The sequence below is a fragment of the Meles meles genome, chromosome 7, assembly GCF_922984935.1.
Source record: "Meles meles chromosome 7, mMelMel3.1 paternal haplotype, whole genome shotgun sequence".
Classification (NCBI taxonomy): Eukaryota; Metazoa; Chordata; class Mammalia; order Carnivora; family Mustelidae; genus Meles; species Meles meles.
The window spans coordinates 50680585-50695387 of NC_060072.1; the positions used below are offsets into that span (position 1 = coordinate 50680585).

The 14803-nt window shown below is 41.6% G+C and overlaps 1 protein-coding gene across 1 annotated transcript in view; it reads left to right on the top strand.

The window, feature by feature from the left end:
• Window positions 1-14803, top strand: part of GRIP1 (glutamate receptor interacting protein 1) — a 241064-nt gene that overhangs the window by 138910 nt on the left and 87351 nt on the right. The window contains exons 8-10 of the mRNA XM_046011787.1: window positions 4069-4216; window positions 6184-6353; window positions 11916-12068. Coding sequence (XP_045867743.1) covers window positions 4069-4216; window positions 6184-6353; window positions 11916-12068 — 471 coding nt within the window. The remainder of the gene's footprint in view (window positions 1-4068; window positions 4217-6183; window positions 6354-11915; window positions 12069-14803) is intronic.

Sequence of the window (14803 nt, forward strand, 5' to 3'; positions counted from 1 at the left end):
CCCTTCAAGTTTGCCAGTATTTTTCTGTGTTTCTTGATACCCCTGTTCCTCTCATTTCTTTCTAAAGGAAAAGCTTAACATTAATTCTTCACTATAACTGGAACATTAGAACCATACAAGAATACAATTTTTAGGATCTTGACAATATAGGCCAGGGAAAAAAGAATAACAATGTAAGAGTTTACATTTAAACAATTTCCACATATACTGATAATCTCTTTAAAAAACTCTGATCTTTAATCATGATGTAATGCTTTTAAGAAAAATGAATACAATAGGGAATGGGGGAAGGGGGTTGTAAGTGAGAGGGGATATGGGAACATGCTCTACTTTCCACCATTATTTCTGAAAACTTAACTCCTCAAAAAAATAAAGTCTGTTAGTTTAAAAAGAAAAAAAAAAGAAAAATGAATACATCATGTCTACTGGGTAATGGTTGATTGTGGTTTTATAAAAAATTTACATCTGCGAATACCTAGTTATAAATAGCTGCCTCTTAGAATAGCAATTCAAGAAGGATACATTAGAGGGCTAGACTCAAGTGAAAAGGCTTATCAGGATATAGATTTAGCTTTTAACAAAGACCCAAACGTATTATCTTAGCTTAAATATGATGGAAGTTTATTTAATGGGAGAGCTCCGATCTCTGGAGATAGGGTTTCAGAAGCCTAAGCTTGTTCTACGTGGCTCCCTGCTCTTGTCTACATGGCTGAAGATGGGTCACCAGTGCTGGGCCCATATTGCAACAGCAACAAATGGCTCACTTCTCACTTCTACTCATTCCCCATTGGCTGGAACTTGGTCACATGGATGTACCTCCCTGCAAAGGAGGCTCGGAAATGTCCTTAGCTGAGCAGCTTATTACTGAAGAAAGAAGGAAAGATGGGATAACAAGGAACAACCACCAGTCTCTATCATTTGTAAGAGGTTAAGTTATAAGGACCAGAGAAACTTTTATCACTTTCATCGGTTGAGCCAAAGAAATTTATCTTTCAACATGAGAAAACCAAGTGGAAGAATATATGTGATTATCACCTTACAAAGCTATCTATTAAAATCCAACCAGTCTATGAGAAGTGGTTTTGGAAATTTGTCCTTCTAAAATTATTCCTTCTATTTTTGTGGTGACCATTTCACAGCATATATGAATGAATATCAGATCATCACACTGTATACCTGAAACTAATGTAATCTGTCAATTATGCCTTGATTAATTAATTAAGTCTTTCTAAAGTTCTCTAAAGATAGTGTGAGGAAAGGCCCTGCTGGGCCAGAGCTGACATGAGGGTCAACCTAAGCAAGAAGCGAGCTTGCTGGGGAGCCCCCTCAAGGAAGGGAAGGACAGGGGCGCCTGGGTGGCTCAGTGGGTTAAAGCCTCTGCCTTTCGCTCAGGTCATGATCCCAGAGTCCTGGGATCGAGCCCCGCATCGGGCTCTCTGCTTGGCAGGGAGCCTGCTTCCTCCTCTCTCTCTCTGCCTGCCTCTCTCCCTACTTGTGATCTCTATCTGTCAAATAAATAAATAAAATCTTTAAAAAAAAAAAAAAGGAAGGGAAGGACAGCAGACTTCAGGGGGTGAAGCTCGAGGCACTAGATTTTGTGTACTTAATCACAGAACTTGGAGTGCGAGAGTTGAGAGGTGGGCAGAATCCACTACCCTAGTGAGGTAAGGACCACCAAAACAGAGGTTATGAGGACTGACCAGAGTTCTTTATCAGGGGGTCCCAGTTGAGGCAAATCAGGTGCAAACCACTGTTGCACATAGATAGCCAAGGGGACCCTCACTGTACACTGCAAGGTGAGAGTAGAGCAGGACCCCGGGCGGCACCGTGACCAAGTGACTGAGGCACTGGAGAGAAACAAGGCAGCAGTGAGGGAGAAGGAGAAGCCAGACATTATTGATGGCCCTAGACCAGGGTGCTGACACAGCAAGGTGAGCAAGACAAGAGAGAGTTAAAGCCACAAGAGTTAGGTTCATGAGAAAATTATAGTCATAACACCCCAGAGTCAGAAAGTCCTGCTAGCAGACTAAGAGCTTTGAGTCCTCCCAGCTATTAATGAGATTCTGCCCCGGAATTGACAGGAAGAGAACTGACAGGCCCTAATGGTCACTTAGCCTTTTTTAGGACTGAATTATTGCAATATCACCAACCATTTAAGAAACAAGTATAAGGCGCCTGGGTGGCTCAGTGGGTTAACCATCTGCCTTTGGGCTCAGGTCATGATCCTGGAGTCCCAGGATCGAGCCCCACATCAGGCTCCCTGCTCAGCAGGGAGTCTGCTTTTCCCTCTCCCTCTGCTCTTCCCCACTCTACCCATCCTCTCATTTAAATAAAATCTAAAAAAAGAAGAAAAGAAAAGAAAAAAGAAGGAAACAATATATACAAGAATCCTTAGCATTAGAATATGGATGTTGCTGGCATGAATGTTTTCATCTTTAACTTTTTCAAGAAATGCCTTGTGGGGCGCCTGGGTGGCTGAGTGGGTTAAGCCTCTGCCTTCGGCTCAGGTCATGATCTCAGGGTCCTGGGATTAAGCCCCGCATTGGGCTCTCTGCTCAGCAGGGAGCCTGCTTCCCCCTCTCGCTCTGCCTGCCTCTCTGCCTACTTGTGATCTCTCTCTCTCTCTGTGTCAAATAAATAATAAAATCTTAAAAAAAAAAAGAAAGAAAAGAAATACCTTGTTTCATAGCAAACTGAAAATAGTTCTCTCCAGTGGAACTTTCAGCTTCATGAACCAGTCCATACTGCCTGAGCTTCAACAACAGGAATACCGATTTCCTAGCTCACCCTATCTGAGTGTCGCCTCTGTGATAAAGATGTACTTGCAGAAAAGACAAAGTTGCATTAATGAAAGCAGTAGAAAATCCTAGAATTATTAGAGTCTTGTAATGTAGTCTTATAAAATGGTTGGGGTCGCAATATAGCAATAATCAATGTATAGCACTTTGTAAATTACAAAAAGCTTTAACAAGACGTTGATTTCATCGAAATAGACACTCTGGAAAGGATACCGTTTTGTAGGTGAGCAAGCTGACTTGGAAAGTTTTTATAACTTATCTGAGGTGCTGTTATGAAAATATTGTGACAAAAAGGATTAAACACAGATGTTTTAATTCCATGTCCAAGGCTCTCACCCGTAGGACCCCTGCCTCTTCTGAACTTTAAGGGACTGCGTGAGCTTTCTCATTTACTCGTGCATTCATTCAACAACTGTTCATCGCTCACCTCCTCTGGGGCGATCATTATGCCAGGCACTGAGGATGTTGTGACCAACAAGATGTCATCTCTGCCTTCACAGCCAGCTTGCGGTCTGGCGAAGGACAGAAGCATGTAATCCACACTGACCACTGCGAAACAGTGAGGTGTGTGCAGCAACAGAAGGAATGTAGCAGGCTGTAGGAGCACATGAGAAAGGGATCTCCCCAAATCCTGAGTCAGGAGAGGCTTCTCAGAGAAGCTGATATTTGCACTGAGTCCCTAGGGTGAGTAGGAGTTGAAGGAAGAAAGAGCGTTCCAAGCCAAAAATAAAGTCTGTGTGGTGTGAAGTCACTGCAGAGGGGGAGGTGACCTCAGATCAGGTCTAGAATAGGGAAAGACACAAAGGATTTGCAAGTTCAACTTAGTGTGTGCATTCCTAGTACTTGGCTACTGAGAGATTTCATCTGTTCATCCATCTCTCCCATCCAACCCACCATCCATCCATCCATCCATCCATCCACAGTAGGTGCTGTTTGAAAACGTTTTATAGAGAAACCTAGTACTTCCAGGCAGTGCCGAGTGATAAAGAGGGCATAAGGCCACGCAAGACATTATCCCAACTAATGTGAAGCTTGAACTTTAATTGAAGAGGTAAACCTGTGTACATATTGCTGGATATGCAAGCTGGGCAGAACAGGTGTCCTAAAAGGTGCTCTAAGAAGTTACTACTGGCCAGGAGGATGGTTCCTAGAGGGAAATATAAGTTTCAGCGATAACATTAACAGACCAACATCAGACTGAAGGTTGTCCACATTTTTCGTGTGTCTGTTTGCTTACTGGTTTTGTTTTCCGAAATTTTTTCTTCCATAGATACTGTGGCAACGGCATCCGGGCCACTGCTAGTCGAAGTTGCCAAAACTCCTGGTGCCAGCCTTGGGGTTGCCCTCACTACCTCGATGTGCTGTAACAAACAGGTCATTGTCATAGACAAAATCAAATCTGCAAGTATTGCAGACAGGTGGGTGTTGTACAAAGTGCCTACTTTTCAAAACTGCATGTGCTAAAATATAAATATATATATGTATTTCTATGTGTATATATACACACATGTAATACTTACACATGTACACATGCATCACACGCATACATTATAATTAAAGAAAACAATTCTCCTGCCCGTTTATACAAGTTTCATCGAGAAAGCAAGTTACGGTTCTAAGGGCTTAAAAATTCACCTACCTTATCAGCCACCCCACCATGTTTTGTTGTCTCATCCTATGTTTGGTGTGGCTGTTAGAGATAGGAAAAAAGAAAGTCAAGCAACTGAACTAGTTTTCCTACTGTGTTCTAGGGCGATAGATCGCTTTTGGTATAGGGTAGCAAAGCATGTCTTCAGTATGCTCCCTTTAGAGAAGTCATACGTTTTCCTGAACAGTTAACAAGTAAATCTTGCCAAAATCTTGCCAAAAATCTCATTCCTTTTTTCTTAAATGAGTAAAACAGCATTTTTGAAACAATGCAGTCTTTAAAGAGAGGTCTCACGCTGTCACAGAATGTTCATCTTAGGGTTTCACAGTTTTCAAGGGCCCCTGAAACAGCACTCATTCCTATAACACCATGAAAACAGAAGTCCTTCTTCCTGAGTTTTTCTTCCTAATTACTGTTTTAGACTTATAAGGTAAGAAGGGTTGGGGGCAAAAAGACTACCTGCCCACCTAATAAATTACTTCCCAGCTCCCGGTAAGAAAACCCCCACTTCCATTGCTGAAGCTCTCCAAGGGCATCAGCACGGAATTTGATTTTTAGATGAAAGGGATGACTTGAAATGCTTCTTTTTTTTTTTTTTTTTGTCTTGAGAAGGAGTCCTTACGCTCCTAGAGGCCCCACCTCCCCTGCATGTTTCCAGCCTCTTTTCCACATGCCCTCACCCTCCCTAGGAAGCCTCGCACTCCGATGCAGTCACCTGCAGCAAACCCTGTAGTGGCCGGTCTGCAGCTGCACTGTGGTCAGTCTTCAGCTCCTGCAGTGATCAGTCTACAGCTCCACTGTGGTCTTACCCTACCTTCGGTCCTTTACCAGTGATGGCCATTGATCCAGGGGTGTTCTCCAGTTCAATGGTGCAGGATGCTTTAATTTTCTCCCTGTTTTTTTCCCATTCCACAGGGGGTAACCAGTTTAAGGAGCTGTCCACTTGACTGGTACGTCGGGATGCTGACTGCTGTGTTTGCTTTTCTAAACTCATCCAGTAGCCAATCTCTTTGATTTCAGCAAGATGTAGCAGCTAGCCCCTCCCCCGCCCCCCTCCCCCAGCTTTCCCCTTCACTCACCACGCAGGCCTCCTTTTTGACTCCTTTGACTCCTGCATAATTTCCATCACCATCGAGAGCTTTTGTACTAATCATTGTTTAACTCCAGAATAACAAAATAAAGTAGAATAATTAAAGCACTGGTGATTTGGCAGCTGCTGTGAGAAGTTCTGAGAAAGCATTAGCTGACCCTCTCCCCACCCCCCAGTTATTCCCTTTCACACATAAAATAGTTGTAAATGATCCCCTTCCAATTATGAGTCACATCTTGACATTCTGAATATTTACCAGCTCGTATGTATAGATTTAAAAACCAACAAGGGGGGGGAAAAAAAAACATGGGAAAAAAAAAATAAAGCCAAGGGGAAAAGTTGTCCTGTTCCTCTCTTCCCTCCCACTCACTTCCCTTCAACTTTTGGCACCGCCACCCCGAAATAATCTCTTCTTTTTTAAGAAGCACGAGAGAAAAACGTTTCCTTGAGTTTTTCTGTTATTTTCTACATTCGTATTCACACGCGAGGTACTTAACATTTGACAGATGGTGTTTCCTATAACACTCAAACTTTTCCTTTCTTAAGTCAATTGAAACTGTGTGAAACGTTAACTGTGAAGGACGTGAAAGTCATATTCCAAAGCAGAAGGCGCTTCTACTGAGGACGTGTCCTTTCCCTTTCCGTAGATGTGGTGCCCTGCACGTGGGAGACCACATCCTGTCTATCGACGGGACGAGCATGGAGTACTGTACGTTAGCGGAAGCCACCCAGTTCCTGGCAAACACCACGGACCAGGTCAAGCTTGAGATTCTTCCCCATCATCAGACCCGCCTGGCCCTGAAGGGACCCGACCACGGTGAGATGACCCATCTAGATCATTCTCTTTATCTTCCCCTTGCAGTTACTGCCTCTCCAGCAGAGTTCGAGGCGAGAGACAGGGAGTCTACCCCTGGCTTTATTTCTTTCGAAGCTGCAGATTATCTTTGTTGGCTTTTCTTCATCTTCCAGATCCTTCCCCCCACCCCAATCCCTGAGCCAAACGTGATTTATTTGAAACCTCAGAACTGAGGAAAGAAACAGGGTTTGAAACAGAATTTTCAGGCTTGTACTTTTTTTTTTTTTAAGCCTTTGTTGCCAATTGAGTGTGGAGAGAAAGGAAATAATTGGACTTCCTGTTAGGCATATTGAATTTCCATTGCACTTGAAGGACAATAAAGGCAAATTGTAAAACTCTCACTTTTAAAAAAATAATTATGAAGTGGGTATTAATGGCACACCCTTCAAATATTTGGAGAGGAAAAAAAAACACAAAAAAACAGTCATGGGAAAGGTTGACTTTCTCTATATATTGTCTCTTTGCCAGAGTAGCTTTTTGGGATGGAGAACTACCTCTGTGACCAAGGACCATTCGTGGGAATATCAGAATGTTTGACTCCATTTATCCAGTAACAGCTGTCAGCTGAGGGGACCCACATCTGTAATGTATGGACACTCACAGAAATGTGTGCACAGTGTTTATATACCCACCCCTTAGGCATCTTTAAATAAAACCGGGTACAAGATAAAGGACTTGGAACCCCAAATCACATGAAGAAAGTCTCTCTAGTGGAGTCCTTGTTCCAACTCCTCTCTCCTTTTCCTTACACCAAGCAGCCTCCTTTTTTATTCCTTGAAATCGATTCCTTGAAGCTTCAGGATTGCTGTCAGGGGGCCTGACTGGAGAAGAGCTTTTTTTTTTTTTTTTTTTTTTTTTCCTGTATTTTTAGAGAAAGAGAAGAACTTTCCCTGGAACTGAAATTTTGCTTGTGAGGATATCGTTTGTATCATGTGTCTCCCACCTTCTGAAACCCACTGCACTTTGGGGGAAGGAAAAAAAAAAAAGACAGACCAGATCATTTTCATACTGAATGAGCCAGCTGGATGCAACCTTTTTTAATTAAATGGAGCTTAGACAGCCCTGGAGCTAATGAAAATCTCTAGAAAAGCATTACCTTTATCAGATTTTAATTTGACACAATGGAGCAGAGAAGTGATGTGGTGGAGGCAGGTTAGGGAAGGAAACTCTGCCTCCTTTGACTAGAAACGGTAAGGGGTTCGTGGGAATATGCCCCTTTCCGCTCAGGAGACCCCACAGGGCACACTGGCAGAGGGGAGAGATTTCTAAAACGAAGTTTCTTCTAAATAGCCCAAAGGCGTCACCAGATCTGGACCGCAGTGGGTCTATGAACGCACACGGTGTCGTGCTTTCTCTGCGTGAGATTCATTCTGGTAAATTCTGCTGTCAGAGAGTCAGACTAGGGAGCAGACCCTTGCAAAATGCCATTATCTTTAGCAGCCCCATTTCCCCCTTTTTATTGGCCCTGTGTACAAATCCTAAGTAGTCCAACTAGTTTCCAACGCATGAAATATTAAAAATTTTTACCTCTCAAGACAGTTTGAGAGGGTGCATTTATATACTAAGAGACATGGAGACCAAGAACAAAAAAATTTTTTTTTTTCGCTGTGGAAAACCTGATGTCACTGTGATTTTTTTGGAGGGGTGGAGAATTGGGGGCTGGTAGTTGAAGTAATTCTAGCTTCCGCTTCTGACCTTATCATCTACTTTGGCTGACAGTACCATCTTTCTTATCTAGCCTACAGGCATCTCCCTGCATTTTACATTAAAATCAGACTTGCGTTTCCAAGAGGACAAAAGTATTGGTTCCAAAACATAATTTAATCACAGTTAAGAAGGGGGGAAAATACCTAAAGAATTTTATGTATTTTTATATATTCTCAAACTTCTGAGGGTCTTTAATGTAGGAGAGTGGTTTTACATAGTTTTACCCTTTGTTCACAAGAAAGTTCTGGTTATTTTTTTCAGGAATTCTGATGCCTGAACAGCATGTCTCTCATTCCAAGGTGGATGGAGATATAGTTCCCAAATTTTGCTTCCCAACAAAGCATTCACTGCCACAGTGTTTTCAGAGAAATAAAAAAATGGGCACATCAGCTAAGAATGAGATTAATTGTGCCTTTTGCTGATAAATAGCACTAAAAATGCCAACATGGCATTATTGTTGAGTTTCCAGTAAGGTTAGAAATTGGTCCCACTGACGGTCTTTGGGAGACATAATCATGATTGAAGTTCACGAGACTTTGGAAGAGAACACGGGAGCAGAGTGACACGGTTCAGTACATTCAGTGCCTGGAGAGCCTTCCATCTGTGAGCTCCAGCTGCAACCACGAAAGCCGCTGTTGCCTGTTAGATATTCTGGACAGGGCAGTAGGGTACAGCGAGAGAGGAGAGCAGACAAAAGTCCCCTCCATGTCAGATACCTCGTAAGATTCCAAGAGTGATGCCATCATGGGAGATGTAAAGAGCACATCTTGGCTTGTTCTAAGAATAGCTGTAAGACCAACACAACAGGGAGAGTGATAGGGAGAAAGCTGGAGAGATTAAGTAGGGGTTACATTCAATTCTCCTTGTAATTGTAACCCACTGAAGCAGCTTAAATGAGAGTGACTTGTTTAAAAGATTACCCTGTCTTGGGGCACCTGGGTGGCTCAGTTGGTTAAGCAACTGCCTTCGGCTCAGGTCATGATCCCAGAGTCCTGGGATCGAGTCCCACATCAGGCTCCCAGCTCCATGGGGAGTCTGCTTCTCCCTCTGTCCTCCCCTCTCATGCTCTCTCACTGTGTCTCTCTCTCAAATAAATAAAATTAAAAAAAAAAAAAAGATTACCCTGTCTTACAGATACTGGGAGAGACATACGTAGTAGATGCATCGGGGAACCAAGTCTGCCAGTGTTAAGGGTCAGGGAGATAACGGCTTGAAGCTAGGATGTGGACAGGGAGCTGGAACCCAAACTAGAAACAGGAGTGGGACAGAAGGAAAGGGCCAGGGGGCACAGAGCTATAAAATTACGGTGCCTGTACAAGTGCTCTGCAGATTCCTGAGATAGTCTCTAAACCTGAGTGTCCAGTGAGGGAAATTTGTTAAGTGAGTGTCCAGTGAGTGAAATTTGTTAAGTGAGAGATAACATCTTTTTCCTTTAAGAGAGACTTTATGGGTAGCCGAGTGGATGGCAAAGAGGCAGACTCAGTCTATGTAGCAAGAGCTCGTTTGTTCTCCTTGTGCGTACCAGCACCTTGTGAAGCACTGTGTGCGTAATTCCTGCCATCGTCCTGCAGGGGAGATGCCTTCTCCATCTCCCCTTGACATGTGAGGAAACTGAGGCTTAGGGAGACTGAGTAACGGGCCAGGGTCCTATAGAGAGGCTGGGCTGCAGCAGGGACTGAAAGCCGGGTGGGTTGTAGCCCGCAGTGCCCTTCCCTGCTGGTGTTTTGGTTCCACGAGCGGTCTCTTCCAGAAAGGCTGCCAGGTGGCCAGTGGTGCTGATTATCACAGGTGGTACAACCTCAGCCCTTACCTGAATGAGCCCCATTCAAATAGTTGTATTTGACCCTCTCCATAAATAAATGTTGTTAAATAATTCACACGTTAGGTATCTTTTACTTTACTTTAGAATCATGACACTGAAAGGAGATATGAGTTCATGTGTTATTTTTAACTCTTTAAGATTGTTCGATGAAAAAAATCTCATATGAGAACTAGTAACAAACATAACTTTGCCCCTCCTTCAGAATGCTGGGTAGAAAATAAAATCTAAATAATGTCGAAATTAGAATAGAAACACAATATACATTTTCTTTTTCAACAAAGGAGACAGGAAAGTTTTGAAATAAGCTTTATTAAAACATGGCATCAATCACAGACCCATACTCCTGAAACAAATGATACATTATATGTTAATTTTTAAAAAGTTATGGCATCTTAAAATAGAACATGTGAGCTCTTTTGAGAATTATTTCTTTCAAATATAAACAGTTTTTTTTCAAAAACACAAAAAAGTTTAAAGTATAATGAGACTTTTATTTTCTCCATATGAGGGTACAAATAAGATTCTGATATTGATAGATGATTGAGAATGGGTTTTGGGGGGTTTGTTTGTTGTTGTTGTTGTTTTAAGAAAAATCAAGTCCAAGTGATGGATTGGAGTGTAATTACAATGTTGAAAAAGGAAATTGTGATGTGTGGCTGGTAAACCACTCAAATCATGAGCCAATGTGATTTATTATTGTTCCTTCTTTTCTTTTTCTCAAAACAAATGCTACTAACTGTCCAAGATGTGCAAATCTTTAATTACTAGTCATGTGCCATAGATCTTTATGGGGTTGACTTTTAAGTGTTAAAAAAAAATGTTTTTAATCTCTGCTGCAAAGCAGAGGGGGAGATTAGAAATTGATTCAATAGTCATTTTAAAGGGAGAAAAAAAGTGGGCTGGGGAAAGACACGCATTATTCTTGGGAAGATGAAAGGCTTCCATCTCTGATGTTAATCATCTGTTTTGCTGACCACTGAGAAAGGGCAAAGGCAGTGCATTTTTTTTTTCTTTTTTTGTAAGCAGCTTTCATTTTTTTGGTTACACTTTTTATTTGTACAATTCAGTTACTTTTTCCTTTTTTTTTTTTTTTTTGGTTCTTTCTTTGTTTTTCTTATTTCTCATCATCACTTCATGTGGGCAGTGAAAATTCAGAGGAGCGACAGGCAACTTGCGTGGGATTCCTGGGCCGGCAACCACTGCAGCCTTCACACCTACCATCACCCTCATACGACCCACCCTGACCATTGCAGAGTGCCAGCCCTGACGGGCCCGAAAGCGCCTCCTTCCAACAGCCCTCGTAATGTTCCAGACTTTCTCCTCCTGCTCTTTTATTGAAATGATATTCTTCCTCTTCCTCATCTAATTCATACCATATTTGGCTTCATGAGTGTTATGTGCTTTTTGTTTTTGTAGTAGTTTTTTTTTTGTTTTTGTTTTTGTTTTTTTTTAGTAGCAACTTAACCATTTCTGACATGAGTCTTTTTCTTTTTTTCCTTCAGAAAGCATTTGTCACTAGGGAAGGATGTCACTGTTCAGAAGGCTTTATATGTGGTCAGGAGATAACAGTTCCAAAGATTATGGAGACTATAATGTTCCCAGCGTTTCCTTGTGTATTTGGCACCACTTGGGAAATTCATGTCAGAATGTATCTATGAAAATGAGACGATGTACCTGATACATGGAGTTGTCATTTATGGGGAAGCTTGTTTTAATGCTTATGTGTGTGTGTCTAAAGCAGCGTTGATAGAGTGTCTCTGTGTTTCATTGTGCTCCTGAGGGTCGTGGTGCTTCTCAAGTGGTTGTAGGCTCTGGGAACTCGCAGATTCTGAAGGGCTGTCTCCATGCCTCCGAGACCTGCTCTCTGTCTAGTTGGGGTCCTTCCTAGCCTTTGCTGTGCGTCCTCTGTCTTTGTGGATCGTTGCTGGTCGGCAAGGGTAGCAGGCTCCCAACCCCCTGAGAACGCTCTGTGCCAAGTCTCTACTCTCTTACAGCAGCTTTGGTGTCCTCCTTCTCTCCTACCTCCATGAGTGCATACAGCCTGAGTTCCCTGAACATGGGGACTTTACCTCGAAGCCTCTACTCTACTAGCCCTCGAGGAACCATGATGAGGAGGAGACTGAAAAAGAAAGACTTCAAAAGCTCACGTAAGTGAAACGGTAACCGTTGTCTCTAGCCTGGAGAAAGTGTGTGGGCGGCTTGGCGTCAGTGGCAAGCGCGGTTTACAGTGCCTAAATGATCACGTGGTTGCTAAGGAGTTCACAGCTCTCTGCCAGAGATCGGGGAAATGATATCTATTATCTCTATGATAGCAATTGCGTGGAATACAATTTCAGACTGAATTAGTTCATACTGCTTTCGCTTACAATTTAGTCTCTGAATTTTTTTCTTCTTGCTCTTTTGAATTAAGAAAATAACCAAAGAAGTGATTTTTTTTCCCTTGGAGACTCCTTCCACTTTAGGTAGCTTTGGACATGAAACATCTGTTCTTAATTTCTTATTCACGCTAAAGCAATTTTTTGAAAACTATGTCTCCCTTCTGATAAATATAAGAATCTGTGCATTTGTTTAATAAGATTATAAATTTACTCACTTATCTTTCCAGCCAGATCTAATCATAGTCCAGAGAGGTATGAGTGTCTCTTGTCCTATCTGTCCCCTTTGGGGGCTGCAATTATGATTCCTATAGAAAAGCTCCAAGAGGATGGGCTCTCTCCCTGTGCTTATCATAGAAATAAAATAAGGAACACCCTTACGTTATCTAAATAGAATGAAACCCAGGTACTTCAATGCTGGAAGTGAAGAGAGAATGTTCTTATGAGAAGGGATGTCTGGACCTACTGGCTCTTCAGCTTGTTTTCCAGAGATTCATCTTCACAAATGGACCCACCAGGCCACCATCGATGCGGGAGGCCAGCCATCACTCACACTAGGAAACTGTCTCTTCGTGCTGTAGGAAGCTGACAGTTTCCTTACAAAGAAAACCATTGCGAAAGATAGGGTCACCACTGTGGTATATTCGTGATTTGGACTCGCATATCCCTTCAAGTATAAGGGGTTTTGTCATCTTTAGTATAGGTACATGACAGGAAATTGGAAATTAGGAAACTAGAAGGAAGATTGAGTTTGGTTAAAATGAGAATAAACAGCTTCTAGAGTCTCATATGTTTCTTAGCTGACACCAAAGTCAGCTCTTCCCTCTTGGAAGAAACTAGTTGAAGTTGAACTGGTGATGAGGACAGAGTGCCCGTGTTCTCCTCCCGGCATCATTCCTGTAGGACCTTCAGCAAGTCACCTGAACTCTCTGTGCCTTGGCTTCCGTAGCTACAAACTGCGGCGTAATTGTAGTGCTTACTTCATTGGGTAATTGTGAAGATTATATGAGAGAATATATATATTCTTCCCACCAAAAGGGACATATGGGACAAGAAATACACTCCAGGCTATGATGTGAATATATATGTATTATATATGATTAAATATATATTATGCATATTGTAATAAAATTATATGCTAACTATATATACATATATGTATATACATCTTATACACATGTGTATGTATTATTATATATATAATTTTCACAATTTCACTTATTTCACAATGAAAAATACTATAATTACAGATAGATAGACACTAGGACACCTGGTAAATGGTTAACACTATTTAACTTACCCATTTGTTAGCCATTTGAATAGTTTAAATGTTAGTTATTATTCCTTGTATCTAAATTGTCATGTGCAAAAATCTATTGGCAGTGTTCTCAAATTTAGGCATTTTTCACAGTGGTTACTTTAGCTTACTACATAGGTTTTGAGTCTTCTGTATAAACTTTCAGGGTTGGTGGTGGATTTCTGTATATGAAATTTTTTTAGATATAATGCTTCCGTGGGCAGCGTCCCTCACTGACAGCAACAGGCTCAGAGCCCTCAGCAGGGAGGAGCAATTAAAGCAAATTCATTACTGTTTGTACTTCTGCTTCACTGGCTAAATATTTATTTGTGTTAGGTAAGACTCGCTGCATTAATTAAAAACATTAGTGGCTACAAATGAGTAATAACATATTTGGCTATCTTGGGGTGACATTTACATCATTTGAATTCTGTAATAGGAAACAAAGCTGAGGCCAGGCTATCACTGACACTCAAAACCAACTCAGAAATTCTGTTTGGAACCAGAAAGTGATGCTCCATCATAGGAGAAACAGAAATGGAAAGCTGGCTCAAGCGACTTGTGTTTGTGGTAGATATTCGCCACCAAGCATCTTTGACCGTATGCCTACCAGAAGGTTTCTGAATGTGTCTCAAGAGATCAGACATTTTGTATTACAATCAAACAATAACATCCAACACTTTTATTCTTACTCCAAAGAGACCTATAAAAATAATGATAGTACTCCGAAGTCAGAAAAAAAAAGAAGGAAGTTTTTTGGATTTGGGGATTTTTTGTTGTTGTTGGTTTTTGTTTGTTGTTTTGTTTTGTTTTGTTTTTTAGTTTCTCTTCTCCCTCACTCCCTCTTTCTCTCTCTCTCTCTCTCTCCCTGTCTCTCCTTGCTTCTTGGTATGGTCATATTAGTTGTAAAGGTTTTTCCAAAGAACGGATAATAAAAGTTTGATTACTCTCTCACTATACCATGGTTTACTTCCACCACTTTATTTATGTCTTTATTCTATGCCATTTGCTTCCCCTTTTCTAATACTTACGTTTCTATGGCAACCAGTCCATTTGTATGGACGGTGAATCATGGCAGAGTCACAACAAATATGATAAAAAGCTTCTACGCTGTATTGGTGATGAGGTGAGGCCAGAGCTTGCAAAACAGAAAAAAATTCCCACATATGTTTCTAGTAGAGAAGGGCATGCCAAGAAGAATTAAAGTCTT